The sequence below is a fragment of the Eurypyga helias genome, unplaced genomic scaffold (genome assembly GCF_000690775.1).
Source record: "Eurypyga helias isolate BGI_N326 unplaced genomic scaffold, ASM69077v1 scaffold3152, whole genome shotgun sequence".
Lineage (NCBI taxonomy): Eukaryota > Metazoa > Chordata > Aves > Eurypygiformes > Eurypygidae > Eurypyga > Eurypyga helias.
Genome location: NW_010235108.1, coordinates 22,053 through 42,553, shown reverse-complemented (window position 1 = coordinate 42,553; position 20,501 = coordinate 22,053). Strand labels below are relative to the sequence as shown.

At 41.2% G+C, this 20,501-nt stretch overlaps 1 protein-coding gene across 1 annotated transcript in view; it reads right to left on the bottom strand.

Moving 5' to 3' along the window:
• Window positions 1–20,501, bottom strand: part of PLCG2 (phospholipase C, gamma 2 (phosphatidylinositol-specific)) — a 53,385-nt gene that overhangs the window by 14,830 nt on the left and 18,054 nt on the right. Inside the window, exons 5-20 of the mRNA XM_010146625.1 lie at window positions 16,699–16,783; window positions 15,858–15,941; window positions 14,425–14,468; window positions 13,183–13,255; window positions 12,065–12,166; window positions 11,789–11,907; window positions 10,347–10,432; window positions 9,291–9,411; window positions 7,761–7,929; window positions 6,991–7,095; window positions 6,685–6,774; window positions 5,535–5,713; window positions 4,540–4,740; window positions 3,178–3,297; window positions 1,760–1,940; window positions 368–436 (exon numbers count right to left, since the gene is read on the bottom strand). Coding sequence (XP_010144927.1) covers window positions 368–436; window positions 1,760–1,940; window positions 3,178–3,297; window positions 4,540–4,740; window positions 5,535–5,713; window positions 6,685–6,774; window positions 6,991–7,095; window positions 7,761–7,929; window positions 9,291–9,411; window positions 10,347–10,432; window positions 11,789–11,907; window positions 12,065–12,166; window positions 13,183–13,255; window positions 14,425–14,468; window positions 15,858–15,941; window positions 16,699–16,783 — 1,828 coding nt within the window. The remainder of the gene's footprint in view (window positions 1–367; window positions 437–1,759; window positions 1,941–3,177; window positions 3,298–4,539; window positions 4,741–5,534; window positions 5,714–6,684; window positions 6,775–6,990; window positions 7,096–7,760; window positions 7,930–9,290; window positions 9,412–10,346; window positions 10,433–11,788; window positions 11,908–12,064; window positions 12,167–13,182; window positions 13,256–14,424; window positions 14,469–15,857; window positions 15,942–16,698; window positions 16,784–20,501) is intronic.

Sequence of the window (20,501 nt, the reverse complement as noted above, 5' to 3'; positions counted from 1 at the left end):
GGACAAGCTACTTCTTTATCTTGAATTTACTACTACCCAAATCCTTCAGCTGCAACGTAAATTCGTTGGCCAAAAATACCTAAAAAGAATTACAGCTGAAAAAATTACAAGCAGGTGAACTTTTATGACAATTTACAAGAAGGCAGGCCCTAACAAGAATCAGAGATAGATGTTTGCTGTGTCACTTGTTTTTAAAACATTATATATATATATCTTAAAAGAAGGTATAATTTTCTGCTGTCCACACCCCATAAATCAAGCAGCCGAACACTTTCACTTATATTTTTTTTCCTGCTAACAGGAAATCAACAAACAAGTCTCAATTTTCAGAATTCTACAGTAGATGTGAATATATCTTTAAGCATACCACTGTAGGGGTGATTTCACTGGGTTCCACATACATCTTGACATCATAGAGGGAGTTAATATCTTTTTCCTAAAAACAGGAAGAAGGAGAAAAAATAATCAAGTTACAGGAACCAAAATTTATAAAAGCAGTTACGTTAATAGAACATCCAGTGCCGAAGCCACCTTTCTGACACCACAAAGGCAAAGAGGAAGGAAGCCAGGCACCTATGATATGGTTATTTCTACAGCTGAGCACGAGTTTGTTGTTTAACCTGGCTGTGCCTCCGTTTAATGAACAGCGAAACACAATGAAACAGCAATACCTCACAAAGGTATCTCGTAACCAGTCAGATAGCTACGAGACCATGCGTACCCTTCTATGTGCAACCAGGTAAGCCAACACCCATGCTTACGATTTCTGTGTTACAGTACTTCAGTTCCAGGATAGGTTTCACTATTAGATAAAAATTCCAATTTTATTAGATAAAGATTCTAATTTTTCATTTTATTCTCTCCTTGTGTTTCCATTTTGACTTGGTCTTAGGATACAGACACTTAGCTACAGGCAACATTATAAAAAAATCCTGAGGTCTAAAATTTTCTCAGTCCCTTTTAGTCTCCCCAGAAGAAACACGAAACCCAGACTTCAATTTCTTCAAACATGCCAGACATAGTTTTCCTGCAGCTTCTAACAGACATATATTTGAAAACAAAAGACCAGCATCTCAGGCTTTTCAAGCCAGTTACTTTGGCAAACCTCTCTCGTCATGAAACACATCCATCCAGAAAGTAGGCCTCTCTGCTAAGCTAGTTATCCAGGCTCCTCGTTTAGTCAATGGACAGAGACAAGTATTTCTAGAGAGACAAGTATTCCTCATGTTTATCCCAAACAGCAAGCCTTCTGAGGTACCTCTCACAGAAGGCAGCTGGACACCATCCCTGCAGTGGCTCCAGTGTGGTGAAGTGAATGCCACTGCCCATCCAGAGCAAGAGGGACAGCAAAATATTTCATTTTTTCTCAAAAGTTTAGCAATTGGCATCGGCATGTTCATTTTAAGATCCCTGCTCACTCTAGCAACAGAAGACAGGGCCAACTGCAAGCAAGGCTAATATCAAAAACTCGCAGCAGAGCAACAATGTCCCAGTTCACAGAGCAGCTTTTCTAATCAAGTCCTGAGGAAGTCAAGAGTTGACCTGTAATCAAACATGAAGCTGTTTCCTTCACATCTCTCAAAGCTTCATGAGAGGTCAGTATAACCATTTCAATGTCACAGATAAGAAAACTACCTGCTTCAACCTCCCCCAAAGGCCACCCAGGTACCACAGCCAGAATCAAGCCCAGCACCCCCAGGTCCAGATCCGGACTCTGCCCACTACAGCGACTGGCACCCGTACGCAGACCACCACTCACCGTGCTGTAGCGCTCCAGCAGCTCCTCAGTTACCGGGTAACGCAACTTCATTTTCCTGTACAGCGGATGCTTCTCGTAGTACGTTACCAGCTCCACTAAACTCTCAAAATAGGCCGAGGTTCCCAGCACAAAATGGCGACCTTCTTGTTGAATTCGGAAGTGCTTCACCTTCCCCTCCGCTCTGTGAAACAAGTGCAGGTGCTGTAAAAGGTGTTTGCACTTGCAGTGAGAGCACTAGCGCTGGAAACTGGAGCAAAACTGCTTTGTGCATCTAATCACATGGAATAATTTCTCCCTCTTCCAAAGCCTCTTTTATACAAATTGAGTTCCAGTTGCCTGATTAAATTCACAAAAAGCCATTCTCACTTTTCTACAATGTACAGGGCCTGGGGAAGAATCCATGGTTTTGCTTAGATTACATTTCCTTACTTTTTCCCCCCAGATATTCTGTCATCTTCACACTAACACAAATGTCTGATCAGACCGAGAGGCCCCTGGAATCCACTGCTGCTGATCTCCCACTGTCCCTGAACGACAGACACACTCCTCTCAAAACAAGTAGCTGCCTCTTCCCTATAATAATTTTGATAATTACAGGAAGGTTTGTGTTTGCACTGATAACAGTAGAACCATCCACTGACAGCCATCCCACCCACGGAAGACCCCTGCATCCTTTTCAAGCTGCTGAAGTTTGGGTGCTTCTTGTTTTCCCCACAGTGAACTGGTTTTATTGAGATACTGCAGCTCAAGTTACTTGAATATCCACCTTGGTAAGAGCAGAAAGCTTCCAGCCAAAGTACCCAGGGGACTAAGCAGTTCCGGACATGTTCAGTGCACAGTAAGGCATGCAAGTAAGAGGAAGACAAGTAGCAGTTTTTCCAAATTTTGAGTGTTGCAGAAGTACACGTGTTCAGAGAAACACAGTTTGATTTGAAGGCGCAACAGAGAACACCACAATTCTATACATTTTATTGATGTTGGTACAAGAACCACAGGTTCAAAAATATCTTCCCTGGCAAGAAAAGCCAACAACGTCACTTCGACACTTCATTTAGGTCAGTTGTATGACAGGGCACGTTCTCCAGGGGGTAAGGACTCAGCACGGAAGACAACTTCAAAATAACACCCTGCAGTTAAGGAGTGTCAAGGGAAGTTAAGAAGGGCCATACACAATTCTGTAGGGGAAGAAAGGGACAGTAGGTGCCCAAATCTTCTTGATAAAAGCATGAAGGTTTATCCCAATCACAAATCAACTCTTGTACACATTCTCATACATAGACCTGCTGCACAAACAAACCATAGTAATTACTGAAAGTTCAAAAGCAAGTTTTATCACTAAAATGACCATGGTGTTTTTTAAATAAGAAAAAACAGAACGTTGTTGGGCTACTAATGGTAATGTATCTGTCTTCTCTTACCTGAAAGTCATGGCAAACGAATCAGGCTCATCTCTCTTTCTAATGAGAAAGGCTCCATCTCGAGGAATTCGCATCAGCATGTCTTCTGCCTCTCCCCGACTTAAGTTGCTATAGTACCAACTACAAGTGTTAAAAATCAAAATGGACAAAGGATTAAAAGGCTTGTCAAATGTCATTCAGTCAGAATATTGTTAATAACGCTGCCTGTTAGAGTTTTAAACATTACAAGAAAAATTATGCATTAGATTTTCCCCATCTTGCCACATATGACAGCAGCTTATTATAAAACATCCTAACACAGCATCTTATTTTGGGTAAAAGCACTCAGAACGTATCAGAACACCCTGTCTGTCTGAAATCACAAAACACAAATCTGCATTTCTTCCTGAAACAAAGACACTGAAACAAAGCAGGATCCTGGCTTTTAGTCTGCCATTCAGTTTTCAGTGGTTTATTCAGTTCTGACAAAGGAAAACCACCAAGCATTTGAATCCTTTCATTCAGAGCTTGATTTTATGTTTCACTGTAGGCATGGACATATCTTGGATCTAATGTGCCTTCAGCGAAGCTGTGGCCAGTTATACTGGCAGTACATCTCCACCTGATACAGAAAGGCAGGAAAGCCTAACCCTTAAATTCTACTCTCCCCTCTCACTGGCCTCCCAAGTTATCTACAGGTGGTCAGTGACTCCCAGATCCTGAGGGGAAGTTTAAAGTCACAGATCAATATTTCACATGCAAAGGAGAGTCACTTTTCCTCACTGCAAAGCAAACAGAACAGAGGGCAGTGATTACAGTGTTCTGACGCGAACAAGAGCAAGCTCTGCCCAGAATCCACATCAGGCAAGTACCAGCTGGAAATAAACACCAAGCTATACTGCTTCCTATCAGCATGGGGTGAAGTTAACCTAACCAACTCTGACAGGGATGAGGTGGAGGGCAGGAATAGGAAAACATAAGTGTTTGGGCTCACTGCCCCAGTAACAGAGATTCCAGGTGGCACAGACCATGACCACTTGTGGCCAGACCACAGCCAACTACTGAACAGCTACTAGACCTACTGGGTGTTGTAAAACACTGAGCAGAGAAAGGAGCTGGCACACTTCCACAGCATTACAGTTCTCACTGATTTTCCTAGTTGCTACTAGTAAATTGCTTTCCCAGGGACTGCTCTCTGTTGTACCAGGTTCTCACAAAGTCAGCATCTTTCAGGAAAGTCTATTCCTATGACATCCTCAGTCAAGCAACACTCAGGTTTGCTCCTTAATCCAGGGAAGTTTCTATGCAAAATCCAAGACCACCTAAACCGAGGCAAAGGACACCGATGTAAGAGCCCTGGTGCTTGCCTTCTGCTGTACGTACTCTTTAGTCTCATGAGGGCTGGGATTAGGCACGGCATCAGTCAGACGCAGCTCAAATTCAGCACATCGCAGGTGGACCTCCTTGTAGTGTTGGATGAGATCATAGATGCTATCAAAAGTGAGGTTGTCTGTCAGGTAGTATTTCACGGTGTCCCCATCACTTGAAGAACGGATCCGGCAGTGCTGGACTCGACCCGACCTCCTGATTAAGAGGGGCATAAAGAAAACAAAGGTTTTATAACAAGTTTTCTTCTTCTGAACTGTCTTCTCACCTGTTTCTGGTCAACTACTTGGTGAGCTTGCGGAGAAGCAAGAAAGCTGTATCATCTTGTAAAACAACCAAAGCAAGAATAGCAACCAAAGTCCTGACAAGCCACAATGGGTTTAAAATCTGGCATACACTTACTCCCTGCAAAATTTGCTCTGACAGCTCTCTGAGTCAGAAATTCCTCACAATGTCTCAACCAGAAGAGGGAAAAAAAAAAAAAAAAAAAGACTATAAAAGAAAAGCAAACCCATACCCCACCCCACAAAAAAAATCTTTATTATTTTCCCTCTAGAGGATCCTTTCACTGAAAAGATCAATCTCTCCTAATAAAAGTACACTCGTGAGACTACCTTTTAATGTAGAAACCAGTAATTAACCCCTAAATTGAAAGATGAAATATTGGCCCACTCATTGAGGAAAGAACAAACCCTATATCCTGCCAGAGCACTAGAAGTGTTGGGGGCACAGGAGAGGAGTCAAACCAGTCAGTCCTCTTGACAACAGTAACACTTCAAGTAAAGCCTGCTCTGCCACAATGCACTCTGCTACTCTGAAGTTGAATTTAGAAGGCAGTCTTTCACAATCCCATCAATAACATTCTAGTAATTGTGGCATATCCTTACTCCTATATCTGCTCAACTATAAATGCATACCTGAAAAATTCACACATTTTTGTGCAATGCCATAAACCAACCAAGAAGAAAAAAAAAAATGACAGTCGACCATACCAGAAGGACAAGGTGCAATCATTGGGGAAAGCCTCACTTTCCCTCACTAGGAATGTCCCATCCTTGCCACCCATTTCAGCACAATATTCCTGGAGCAGTTTCTCAGCAGTTGTTCTCCCCTCCTTCATTTTCCCATGGAACCATTTCTCTTTTAAGTGCAGTTCAGTACGTTTCACCTCCTAGACCAAAAAATAAGAATTTTTATAGTGCATTTCTGATGTCATGATTGTGAAACAAAAGTACTTGTTACTGGTATCTAGTATTTCATTATTTCAGCTCTTCCTAGCCCTGAACTCTCCTTCCAAAAACAAGCCAATCAATCACCTTTATAGTCACCCCTGACTCTCCTCCCCAGTCAAGCCATTTCTTTGGAGCAGTAATCAACTGCAGCCTTACTCAAGTATGTAATATACAGAAAGTGAAAGGATGCAGCAATGCAAACACAGATTTGTATTTTCAAGGCAAAACACCCTACTGCTAATTCACAGAGTTTTTATTCAGCTTTTTCAAAGATTCATCTGTGTTCTTCCTTAAACATTAATTATTTTATTGACAGTAACACTTAGGTGACAAGGTAAAATGTTCTGCATGTGCAGAGATCTCTGTGCAACAAAAGAGCGTGCAGGGAAACCCGAAAGGTCAGAACACGAAACCATGCTGAACATCACAGCCACCCTTACTGATCTTCATGTTTTGGCTTTTCCACGCACAACAGCCAAGTAATACCTGCTCACCTGTGATAAACACTGCGTAGGCGTGGAATGAACAAGCGCTGTGTAAGAGGTGTGCTGTATTACTAGCACAACAAACAGCTCATCATACTGTCCAGCTAGCAATAGTGCCTAGCCAAAGGCATATAAAGACTTAGTTTGTCAGTGCACGCATCAGCATTTAAGTACCAAAAGTATATTTCATTGTCTTTGTACTCCTCTTTGCAAGTCCTCAATTAGCCAAGGGGAAAAGTTATTTTATTAAAAATAGGGTTAACTGGAGCACCTTGGCAAAGACTCTTTTTAAAATATGTTACCTCCAGATACACTTGTTATCTTACACAGATTCAACATCAGCATAAAGAATATGCATCTGTTGACAACATAATAATCTGAGAGAATAAAAAGAACATGCTTAAACAAGAAAACGCAGCCATCACCTTTGATGAATCTTCATCTGCATTCGGTTCTATGTCATCGCTGAAGGAAAGCTTTTCGTCGGCAATAGCACAGTAGTGACGAGTCCACTTCTAGAAGTGGAGAGATATCAAACCCATTAACAAGACAGGGAAACTCACTAATCACCATTTCAAAACCAGGTGTAACAATGAACAAAATACCTTCTTCCCCTCATTCACATCCGTTCAACTGACAATATTACTTCCAGAAATACTGAGAAAATCCCTGTAAATTTTCAGTATGACACTACTAGTTACAAATTGTAGCAAATGTCACATAAATGATACCTGTTCTATTGTGTCCCACATGTAAAGTTCTCCTTGTTGCTTCTTTTCTTCTTTCTTATCTTCCAAGTTCACATCAATGTCTCCCTTTGGCCCCAGTTTTTTGTGCTTAAAAAAAAAAAAAAGCCACTACATTGATACACTCACATAGAATCATATATAAAATTGGTCATAGTATTTCAGCATACTCAGTATTCCTGGAAGTATCTCCCTGCATTGCACAGCCTCCTGCTGTCATTACCATGACACAGCTGTTCCACAAGGCTCCATGCAACAGGGCTGGGATTTCCTTCTTCAAAATTCAACTCTCATAATAAAGGTTAAAAATTTAGGAGAGGTATCATTCAAGCAATGAAGAAACAACCAGTTTGCTAAGAGCTCACCCTTCTTTACAGGACAAAAAACATGAGCTGACACATTCCAAGAAACCAGGATAACACAAGAACCATTCTGCAGAGAGCAGGCCATAATGAACAAAAGGCTGGCTGAAATTTCGCAGTGCCATTTCAGGAGCTAGAAGACCTTCAGAGAAGAGCTGACAGTCGATCTGGCACTTGAACCAGAAACACTTATTGCAAAGAAAATCAATAGGAAGCACTTTAATACCTTGTTTTACAGAATTCAGTTCAATACTGCAAAATGTTATTAGTACACACTAAGCATGGGGGTTCTTGTCTCTCACCAGTAACTTAACAGCTATGAAGCCAGAAGTGGTGTGTCTGGCTCCTGCTCTTTTTTTGCATTTTATTTACCAGCACACAAAGCAACCCTACCTTGATGATGATTTTTTCTTTCAGCTGTGTTGGTGACGGCAGCTGATCTGCACTGGCTTCAACAGGCTTCATTAAAAGCTGGTCTCCAAATACCTCCTTGAACACCTTGGCCATGTGTCGCTGCTGCTCCACACTACAGTGCTCTTCAATCGACAGAATGACCGGGTATCTTTGATGGAGAAAACACAGGTGAATGAAGACAATTTCTTTTTGCTACAACTAGCGAGGCAAAGAAAACAGCACCTCCCCCACCCCGCCCCCCCCAGATCAAAGAAAATATTTAAAGCAAACAAGACGACAAAAGGAATAGATACACAACAGATGTGCAATCGTAGAACAGTTAAGGTCAGAAGGAACCTCTGGAGGCCATCTAGTCCAAACCCCTTCTTTGGGAAGGCCAATCCCCAGGTTAGATCAGGTTGCTCAAAGCTTTGTCCAGCCAAGATTTGAATATCTGCAAGGACAAAGATTCTTTCCAAGCTCTTTGGGCACAGTTTCAGTCCTAAAGCATCATTATGTGAAAATTGGTTTCTCCTGTCCTCAAATTTGCATCTGTTTTCCTTTGCACGCACTCTAAGAGTCTGGCTGCATCTTCTCTATAACCATCCACTAGGTAGTGTAAGAGCGCTACCGGACTCACTCATTAACCTCCTCTTGAAGCTAAACAAACTCAGTGCTGCCAGCTTCCCCTTCCCCTTCCCCTTGCGTGTCATGTGCTCCGGCCCCAGTACTGGAAACTGAGGCAGAGAAAGGATTAAGTAATTCATCCTTCTCCAGGCACTAAGGCTCCTGTCCAATTTAGCAGCAGGCTCAACAATTTAATCTCCAGGTGAGCTTTGGCTTTTCTAATTTTGTCCTTGTATATCCAGGAAACACTTTGATATTCCTTCTGAGTAGCCTATTTAAGCATCACACTGCAGTCACAGTACTGATGGTCTGAAGCCATCATGTATTATGGTTGTTATTAACACAATATGCCTGTGCACACGTGAGAGAATAACACTATGTCCAGCTGGTAAAGTGGAAAACCAGGACATTGACAGCCCTATCTCTTTCCCAGTTTTGGGGCAATACTTTTCATGTTAAGGACATCTCAGCACAAGTTATAGAAGGGCAGAGCAGAGTTGCAGATTTCAACCCATGTTATCAGTTCAGGGGGCTATGATTTCTGTATCTTCTCAGTTAAGACCTCCCCTACAACATGAACATCCCCATATTATTTATTTTTTTAAACATGTAAGACATACTATTCAACATTTGAAGTTTCGCACTTCAGTTTAATACAAGAAGATCCAAGACAGGAGATGGGAACGACTTTAGGGTACTCACTATCTTCCTTAGCAGCAGACTGTTATGCAATGGGGCTTTTCCTCAAAACTGAAGCTATTAAAGACCCACATTTGGCAATAATGAAGACTACAGGAACGTCATTCTTCTCCTACTACTTTTTGTTCTAGATTACAGAGAAAGTAAGTTCAGGAACATCTAAGCATATGAAGACAGGCTTAAAGAAAACAAATCAAAGCTTACTCAGATGCAACAAAGGCATGATCTTTGATTGCCTGTACTACGTCATCAAATTTGATCTTGGTTGTCCGTGTCCATCCATGGTAAATGATGGGTTTCCCATCAGGACCATCCCAGCAATCCACTAGAAAAGACATGCAGTGGAGAAAGGAAGAGACCAAGCCATTATTTTAGTAACTCTAGTAGAAAGAATACATCCATATCTTCAGTGTTCCACATACCGAGTCATAGACTTTAATGTTCTAATAAAATATTCTATTAGATGAATTTATATCTTTCACAGAGGAAATGAAGTTTGCTTAAGTAAGAGCAATACAAAAAAACCCACGATATAAAATTTTCCCAAAGCATTACCATGTGGGAATCTGGAAAAAAGGAATTCAGGCAGATATATTGTCAGTCTACTAGTTTACAGTAACTTTCCAGGGATAAATACAGTCCAACAAGTGGCAAATTGATAGCTTATTTGTTTTGTTGATTTTAACCCCGAATTTGGCTGAGATACATTTTGCATTAGCCAAACTGAACAGGCAGTAGCAACTATTTTTTATGAAGTAGCTGGTGAAATAACATGAAATTAAAGTCAAACTTTTCAGTAAGGTACACGAGCACAGGGATGAAGACACAGACACAGAGGAAAACATGCACAGACACTAACCGATTTACAAGCAAGTTAAACAGGATGACAAATGGCCCAAATTACAACAATCTCTGTGCCTTAGGCTTGTCTGTATTACAATAAACTATCTATGCTACAGATGTAATTCCAGTTTCAATCCTCTGTGTTTGTATAGGAGATCCAAGATAGAATTTTTGGTGTACAGCGAGATGAGATATAGAAAGACCTTCTTAAAACTCCAAGGGAACAAGAATCAGAGCAAGTGAATGGGGCAATAGTGAAGTGTGAAAAACAATTTAGGGAATCAGTGTTTTTTATATGACTAACTTCAGAAAACAAACTAGTTCTTGATTTCAGTTCTTTTTTCTTTCTTGGTAAACAGGGGAAACTCTACTTACATGGACAGCATGTTACAAACAACTCCACAAACTTTTACTCACACTCAATACATCGACAGCCCATTCTAAGACACCTGATGTAAGCTTCTGTGGAGGATTCACTTCGAAGCTGGTCTCCTGTCAGATATCTAACAGGGTAAAAGGGAATTGTAAAAGACAGGCAGTCAATTTCAACCATTTCCCACACACTCACTAGGTGACATTTTCTCTCCTGTCATGGAGAACGTGTGCTGATTTATTTTTTTTCTTGCAATGGAAGAACTGGATTCGGCTGAACCTGATGCTATCAGATTTTTGAATCGACCAAATTATAGGAGGTTAAAAGCTCAATGTCATCATCAAATAACTCTGACACATGTCTGAAGAGCAAATCATGAGATTTGAAACATACCTAAACCTCATCATGCTGAGACATAATCATGTTGGACGGATTTGGAGGGCATTTAGAATGATACCACACCCCATACTTCAAAAATCTGACTATTTATACCCACTTGATTTTATTCCCTGCAATATTTTAGTTGTTTATCTCTCTTCCCTCTCTTTACACCTTCTTTCTTTTCATTACAAAGCTGTAATCAAAGATGAGCAAACCCCCTTCATCTGAAGACAGTCCAAACTCACCACTACATAGGTTTGTACTTGGGCTACAGCGTTTGCGTACCACAGACTGTCACAGGAAAAAAAAAGGTTGGATACCTTAGACACAGACTACAGAAATCAACAGATAAGTTACTAAGCACAGAATTCTAAAAACAGTAACAACAAAAATACAGTCCCCAGGCCTTCAAAATTCTGGCTGTAAAATAAACTCAAAATAACAAAGACCATGGAAAGCAAATTGCACTGTTCCTCTGCCTCAGGCTCCTCTGTCTGCTCCAATCTTCGCCACCCAGGCAAGGATTCCCACCATGCACAGGCAAGTCCTGATCAGGAGATGTGCTAATTTAAGGTATCCATATTCCTTTCCTGCTCAGGACCAAATCTTTTTCACTCTGTGACACTGCAGACTGTCAGATTATCTATCAACAGTGCACGTCACTGCCTCATCTCCCAAGGCGACCAATCCACGGCCCTTCAGATCACACTACCAGTATGGGATTTTCCCACAGGACAAGTGGGGTGCTTATGGCATTCTTATATTCAGGTACAATTAATGCTCACACTATCTTAACGAGGCTGTTGGTGCTTGGGAAAAATGAAGCTCTTTGAATAACTTCAATTTCTGAAAGCAGAGAGGCCAGAGCAGTTTCAACTCAAGAGTTCTTTTTATTTTTGTAACAGGATTCAGGGTTTGGGTTTTCTGGCAGCTGAGCTTGGTTGTATCTCAAAGCATCCCACAGCCTGTATTTTTCACATTTACATCATGTTTCAGGAAGCATCCACACAGTATGTTTCTGGCATAATTTAGAACTACTGCTTTCTCCTAACATGTCCAAGGTCTTTTTGAACAGGGATAGACAATTAGGACTTTTGTAACTTACGTGTTATGAGAAGAAGAAATCCAGTAGTGGGACAAAGGATTATTCATGTCCTGCACATCTATTGAATCATATTTCTCATCCCAAATACTGTTTTCTTTTGCAAAAAGGTATGTGAGGAACTACAATACAAACAGAGTGAATTTAAATGTTTGTACTGTACAAGACGAAAAGAAACCCAGCAATGTAGCAAGAGAAACCATCCAGTCAACAAAATAGGAACTAGCAGTGAAAGGAAAAGAAGTCCACAAGAACTATTAGAAAGAATCATTATCTTACCTCATCAACAAAGAGGAAGGTTTCAGCAGTTTCTCTCATAGTGTCATCAATAAACTTTGTCATTCGTTCTCGGACTTTACTGAGATCTTGTGCCCAAGATTCCTTCAGATAATAATAACACAGTAGAAAGAAAAACTTTCTAAGTGGTGTTATTCTACATAAAATCAAGTAAGGAACAGCAAGAACTACAGATGTGATTTACTTCTCTCTCACCTCGCTAATTTACTCCAAATATATTTTATTGTACCCACATATCTTAAGAGTTTCCTCTATGACACCTAAGAGGAAAAAAGAAGATCTCCATCTAAGCACCTTTACGTAGTCTGGAGGCCCACAAGACAGACACTACATCTGGACACACACGCATGCATGCACAGAAAAAAGCTGGCTCCTGGATGGACGTGCCCTGCTATAATCTCTCCCATTTCTAAATGCAATCTGAATGTCCTTTTAACAGGCTGAAATAGAGAGAAACAGAAAGCAGCAAGCTTATACAGGAAGTGTATGTCTCACTTCTCAATCATATTTGCAAACCTGGAGCAGTGACTACCAGATATCACACAATTTCCCCATGGTGTCTGTGCTAAGTGACATTACAGAATACGATGAAGACAGCCCCAATCCCTGCCTCTACCCTTACGTGCTTGCTGGTATGGGACATCGAACTGGCTCCATTCAATACAAAATTACCTCTGACTCATGAGCAGGCAGCTCAGCTTTTTATGTAAGAGCTGCTAAAATGGGGGCATGGCCCAGGCATCACCTCAGACGTACCTGTGATGACAGCTGTAAGTGGGCCAGGCATCACCTCTGACATACAACCAGTGTTTATTTCTCACCTTGTCTGGTTATCTACATGACTAAATGGAGACCTGTTAAAACCTTATTTACTTGGTCCTCCCTCTCATCCTCTGGTGCACCTTCAGAGTCTTTATAGAGATGAAAAATAATAGTTTTTGTGAAGTTCAATGACTACAAAGAAGGAGGAATCTTTGCAAGGCCCAGCATCACAGCTGACATCAGTCATATTCTCTGACACATCACATTTCTTTTTAATGAGCACAGCATCCTGTCAGACAGCCAAGAAAGAGACCGCTGAATTTCTTCAACCTTCCCACCTGCTGCTCATGTAGCAGGAATCTCTGAAAGTCATGGAGATGAACTGCTGAAGCATCTGGACGGTCAGTATTCCTTAAAGAAAAAAAAAGGGAAAGTGAAGCTGAAGAAATAAGAAAGCAAGTGTCAGCAGATATTACAGCAGAAAGTGACATGGATTTATACCTTGGATTTACAGCATAAATGTGCTGCCACCACCAAGGAACTTTCCACAACTTCAGCAGAATTTAGATTAGGCTTATAATACTGTATTATCTAATTACTGTATTTTGATCCTTTAAACAAAGCTTCTTGGATTCCTGAGGTACTTTTGATAGTGATTCATTGGGAAAAGTAACCAATCTGTGCTCATTGCTTTGTAGCAAATGAGCTGCATGCATTTGGCAGGGGTGGTGTTCAGTTCAGCTCAGGCATACAGAACCACTGTTCTTCTAAATTATCACAGACCCACACTTCCACAATTACTCCTTCCATAGATCATTCAGATGATCTACTGTGATAATCAAAACTTCCTCAAAAAGGAGGAAAGATGCAGCTGCACCAAGGAAATCAGCACAACTGCTTTCCCTTTTGTAGGACACAAATGCCACATAGTCTGGTACGAATATGGTATTTATAGCCCACCCAGCTTTGATAAATCTGTGCTTTTAATCACTCTCATGAAGTTTAATTCCTATGACATGACCAAGGGCTAAGGAGAAACGCAATGCACTCAGTGCAAACTTTTTAAGTGACTTCCTTAATCTGTTTGTGTAATATTCAAAATCAAGATAAACTGGTTTAATCCACAGTCCAAATGTTAGCAATGCCTGTGACCTCCCTTTTCATGCTGTACACCTCTTAAATTTTCAAGTCCACCAAGTGAAACATGCAGAAACTGTTACTGCCAGCATTCTGCCCAAGCCTAGGCAAAGCCTGTGCACCACACCACTCTCCTGACTGAACGTGAAGTTTCTCCAAATTGTCCTTCCAATTGATTTTTTACTAAGATCCAAAATCAGAGGATGGGCAAATTCGCTTGTTCAAGTCCATGCTATTTTTGTAGTCAGAAAGTAACACATTTATCCAGTTATATTCAGGACTTGTTTCCATGATATGTTCACCCTTCTGAATGCAAAAAGATGTAGAATTTCTTTTTGCTTACTAAAGCATCAGAACAAAGGAACAGTGATGTAATAACAAACAATCCTGTAGCACTCCAACATATGGAAATGTGTAAAAATAATACAAATGAAGAGTCTCACCCAAGAATGAACACAGAGGAATCCTTTTTGAATTCATCAAGAATCTTAAAACAAACAAACAAAACACAAAAAAATAGGGAGAAGATAAATAATAAAAGAATACGCAATTGTCTATCTAACTTAGGAATTTCTGTCTAGTCTGCGGATGGGAAATATATGTCTGTCTGCTCTAGAGAAGCTGCATGCAAGTTGGCAAGACAATTTGGAATTAAATATGTAAGAAAAAAACCCATACTGCTAAGGCTGGCAACTGCACTTCAGGCCTTTCAGTGTGAACACACACAGTCCTCAAAAAACTTGCTACTCATAAGGGACCTTCTACACACAATCAGTCAAGTTTCAGGGGAGCTTTTATTTTTTGATATACCAGAAAAACTGGAATTACGTATCATCCATCACATTTATTCATGTGAGTATAAAACCTAAATTGCTTCCAGCTTGGCACAGTGTAGTCACAGATCGCAGGAAACTTATCAACCGACCCAAAGCAGTTGTTGTGCAAACAGAGGAGTTTCTTTGAAATGATCCACAAGGGGTGATAACAAGTTTAAGGAAGTCAGATAGCCTCCTTAGCCTCTTCAGCTTTCTGCTTTAGCTAATTAACTAGACTTCCATGGCCAAAACTAAAACCCTGTCAGTGTCAATGCAGATTCTTTGTTACTTCACCATCACTTTTCTAGAGCATAGAAAAGCTCTCTTGCTCTTGCAGCACTGACTGACTACCAAGGCTATTATTTTAGCAACTGCAAGTTGAATCAACAATAAACACGTCATCAACAAAGACATTTATGCAACAATTTCAAATTATGGTTTTTCCCACAGCTTTAAAGGGTTCCTAACTTTCAGAGTTGCTACATGTAAGCAGTTTCCACCAGCTTCATCAATCTCTGCAATGGATACGAGGAAACAGTAGTCAGTTGCCTGTATAAATTCACTAAAATGTAATTCCACTGCATTCATGCCTCCCAAGGACTGTCTGATGCATGCTTGTAACAGACTCACCACCCATAAGCTCCAAGCATGGGACACGGAGAACAACAGCTGTTATTTGATGCCCAGGATACATCCCCGTGATTTACAGAAAGTTCTTAGTGATAAAACATTAATACAAGCATGGAAAACCTTGTTCCTATCAGTAAGGAGATCAGCCTAACGAAAAGACATTCTACATCCTGAACAAACTCAGAAGTTCCTCATAGAAACCCCATCATATCTGTGCATAACTCTACTACTGTATGAATGACTTTTTCATCATCTTAAGCCAATTGCTGATGGTGACCGCTATCTACACATGCAGTACAGTACTGTACCCTTTTCTGTTACAAGAATGGGGGGGAAAGAAAAAACAAACAGACACAAAAATTCATCAGCATTCACTCTTCATTCAGAACTAGCAGTTTATCAGTGTGAAGACTCCTTATGAAAAAGCTTACCGATTTCTGTTGTTCAAACATGATTTTCTTGTAGAACAAATGAAATTGTTCAAAAGTAAGCTCTTCCTTGTGAGCACCTATTTCCTACAATAGAAAGTAGCATGCAGTGAATTTAGAATTCCCTTAACTGCATTTGCACAGCAAACAACTTATTCCAGCTGCCACCCTCTCACACGTTCTGTTCTACTCCAGCTTCATTTGCTTTAACCTCTTGGGCTCTTTTTTTCAATTTATTTTTTTCTTTAAGAATAGAAACAAGTAAACAGAGTCTTGGTGTGTGACACAGTGCCTCTAGCCCCCATCTTTGGGCTTGCATTTTGTACCCTGACTCCATCTCCACTACATCACTGCGAGTGAAGCAGTGCCTCGTTTAGCCACTGTGAGCTGGAACACGAGCAGCAAGAATGTGCACTTTAAGGGTGGAGACTTGGAAAGCAGGAAAAGGTGGGGATATTTAAAATTCCTGTACGAACGGAAACAACTTTCAGAAGTTAATAATATTAGCATAAGTTGAAGAGGTTACTGCTTGATCATACTGCAAAAATAATCTTTTTCTTATACATGAATTTTATCTTAGGCATAACATAGTTCCCTTGCACAGTATCAGCACTGGAGCCCAAACCCCAGTGTTGGCTTTGGTCAACTGTACAATGAAAAGAAGGAACATTCACGTCTGTATTTTCTTAGAGCCTTAGATATAGGCAAAGCCAAGCGGAGAAATTAATCGATATAATTTATTTAGCTGTGCATGGTAAGAAGCAAAACTACAGGCAGTATCCTGAAAAGCAATGAGCACACCTATCAGACAATACCAAACAAATAAGCGTTGTTAGGTAATTACCGCAAATTTATCCTTCAAGAACTTCATGCTGCTCACTTTGAAGTTTACTTGGGGAAGGACAGTTTTCAGCTCTCTAAGACTGATGCTGGGGAAAAAAAAGAAGAAAAAAATAAATGGCAAAAGCTCCACATTTCTGCTGTATCGAGTCATCTTCTAATATGTTTTCTATCAACACAAAAACAAGACTATTGAAATGTTTTGGGTAGGCCTCATCTCACATAATTGTAAACTTGGATAAACATAACACCTACGTGTGAGCAAGCTAGACATGTTTTCTGTTTGTGGGGAGAAAGAGACATTTCAATTAATTTGGGCATCCATACTAGGATGAAAAGAACCATGCCGCAATGACACCCCCTTCTCTCCACCAACAGCTAATCAGATGTAGATTGGCTCAAATGTAGATGTCTACACATGGTCAGATGAACTGCATCCTTTCTTCCACTGTTCCAGTCCCACTGAAACTGGAATATAGACACAGCAAACATTATACAAAGGATATACCAAATGGATGAGCAGAAACAGAAAATAAAAAGCTCTAATTTTCATTAGCATTATAACCTTTTTCTCCAGCCATTATTCATTTATATGGTAAAATTCACAGCAGTAAGACTCTCTCCTTCTGCAACACCTGAACATGACCTCATCCTCCTCTCACAACCAAGTCCTCCCAGCGAGGATTGCCTTCCAGGTCCATTTACACAGACCTGCTGACCCTTTTCACAGCATTTCAGAATGTCCAGTGATATACCAACCCTTCCCTAGGTGTGCTGGTTTTGGCCGAGAGAATTTTCTTCAAAGTAGCTAGTATGAGGCTATGTTTCAGATTCGTGCTGAGAAGACTGTCAATGAACACTAATGTTTTAGTTGTTGCCAAGCAATGTTTACATCAAGCCAGAAACTTCTTCAGTTTCTATTACTGCCCCTGTGTTCCCAGCTGCTTCACTACAAGAAGCTGAGAAGAGACAGCCAGGACAGCTGACGCAACTGACCAAAGGGACATTTCATGCCATAAGGCACCACGTTCAGTATATAAGATGAGGGAAGTTGGCCAAAAGGGATCACTGCTCAGGGACAGGCTATCAACCACCAGGTGGTATGACATTGTTGCACTGTGCATCACTTGTTTTTTGATATTCTTTTATCAGTAACATTATTATTATTTCCTCTCTTTTCGTTGTCCTATAAAACTGTTTTTATCTCAACCCACAAGGCTTTTTTCCCAATTCTCTCCCCCATCCCACCTGGGACTGGGGGCAAGCAAGTGGTTGTGTGGTGCTTAGTTGCCAGCTGGTGCTAAACCAATGCCAATAGGCCAGCTGTGGTCCTCCTGCAGTCTGATTCAACCTGCAAGGTGAGCAGAAAAATATGTGGCCGAGAAAGAGAGAACAAATTTTCCACTGGCTTCATGAGGTCACCCAGCTCACCTCATGCCTGGATCAGCATCACAGCCAGAATAAGAAAAGGGTCTGGAGTGTCTGATTAGCAGCGAGTAGAGACAGAGGGAAAGGAAAGAGGGAGACCTCATCCATTCACCAGCATGAAGCTGGTACACCAACTCAGCAGTCTCCTGTAGTCCCATTTCAGTCACGGGCCATTCAGCTTGTCTTTGGATAGTAAAGAACGGAATCAGGTCGCATGTTCTTGGACAGAGTCTCAAACTCTGGGTATTCTGGGTAGGCACTGATGCGAGGTCTCAACGAGAAAGACACAGCATTATAGTGGGGCATGTGAAGAGCACAGGGACAAGTCCTAGGGTGGAAGATGAGGGGAATCCATGGCAGCAAAGGAAGTGGGGAAGAGTCAACAGAACGCAGGCACAACATCCGTGGTTCCTACTGCCAACGCCTGTAAAACATTGATGCAATACCAATAGTACTTGAGAGAACAAGGCTAAGGTACTGTCTTGACTTACAGTGCAATTCATAAGCCATTAACTCTCTGCAAACACAAGGTCAGAACAGAGTCACTTCAAAGCAACAAAACCAGTTAGCACCTAGTGAAAATTAACACTTGATTCTGCAGTGTCCATACAAGCAGCTATCCTTTGAGGATATATTCTCATCTCCACTGAGTAGAGAGGGAAAAAGGCAAAGCAAGAAGGAACTTAGCCAAAGTCCATGCCAAACTCAGGAAATTCCTGGCTTTCCGCCTTGTCGCCAGACCTCTGGAAAAAACCACACTCCTTTTAAAAGCAAGAACTAGCCCTTGGTTTGTACTCTAAACACCAAGCACAAGCAATTTCCTCTGGCCAGACAAGCACAAGCCAAAACAAAGAGCTGGAACTTCATTACCACTGGAAAAAACTCAACCTGTGAAACAGGACTTGCCTGGAAGCATAACCTTTACAATTAACCTCCCTAGAAACTGCAACACTGAACACAATGAAACCCAGTCCAAACTCCTTTCCTGAATTTTTCTGAAAGCATGAATCACCTAGGAAGAGAATGAAAAACTGCTCTCTCCACAGTGCAAGTCCCCTTGATTCTAACCAGACTGCCTCGTAGTAATGAAAGAACCCTAAAGCAACAAATGAAACCTCTTCAGCAGGCATCTGTCAGCCACAGCTTCTCTCTCCTAACATTTGCTTTTGCTTCATGATCCCCCACAGCATATTCCCATTGCAGGGCGAGTTTTTCAAAACATATCAGGAGGTATAAGCGAATATCCACTAAAGGATGGTGCTTTCCCCTTCACCTCTCTGGCCAGCCTAGGAAACACCCTTTTGAAATGGCATCTTGGCTCACACTGAAGCCAGCTGCACAATGTCACAGGCTGCCTGCAGAATGGTGTGATTTCCTGCAATAACAGTCTCATTCACACAATGAAACACCACACTTTATTTTGCTTTTAGGAAAAGGCCTAAATGAGAGGAAACGCATGTACTTTTCTACACTGAATTACACCTTAGAACAAAATGAATGTTCTAGACAAAGAGCAAAATCAAGGTAAAGTCATAGACATGGGGGAGGAGGGGTTAACATTCTGATAAGTGTCTCATGATTTCTGGCAACTCTAAGCAGAGGTATGCAGCTGAATTCATTTAAAAAGCAAAAAAAAAGCCTATTTTGTCGCGCAAAAGCTACAAACCCACATCACATATAGACCTGAAATGAACTGCTGAAACTCAAACATGCGAAGCTACACAGCACACTGGGAGCTACAACCTGTGGGACTTCTTTCACATGAGAAGCACCAGGTCAGAGGTGATTCTGTGGCTTTGGTCTATTCGAATATGTGGTAGAGACAAACTCATGTAGCCAGCCAGTCTTCCTCCTCTCCCCTAATATCCTCAGGTATCTCTGTTATCTCCTCTTCCTCTTAATATTCTGTTCTGCTCATAGCTCTGACTCCTGCAGGAAAGAATTTGTGTTACTGCTGGGACAACCCTATCTCTGGATCTATCTGACACTGCCGCTGGACTAGTTTCAAACTAGACACATACTAGCCATGTTCAAGCCCCATCAGGACTGAAACGAGGGAAGGCTAATCCCTTAAACACCAGACCTCTTTCTTCAGCAGCCATCACTGAAATCTGCTTATCCAGCTTCACGTTACGAATGCCCAAAGAAGCTTTGAAAAGCTGGTTCTGGCCTGTCGACATCAAAGTGTAGTCACTGCAGTGCAAAAACACTTCAGCAATGAGGGAAGAAGCAGTGGCAAAGCTGCACAGCAGGTTGTACAGCCCAAGCTGCTGGGTCCCAACTTGGCTATGAAAGGATGAAGACCGCTATAAAGCAAGTAACCTAACATACCTGCACAGCTGAGCTGAATCTCTACAGTAAGACTGGAGCAGGACAACT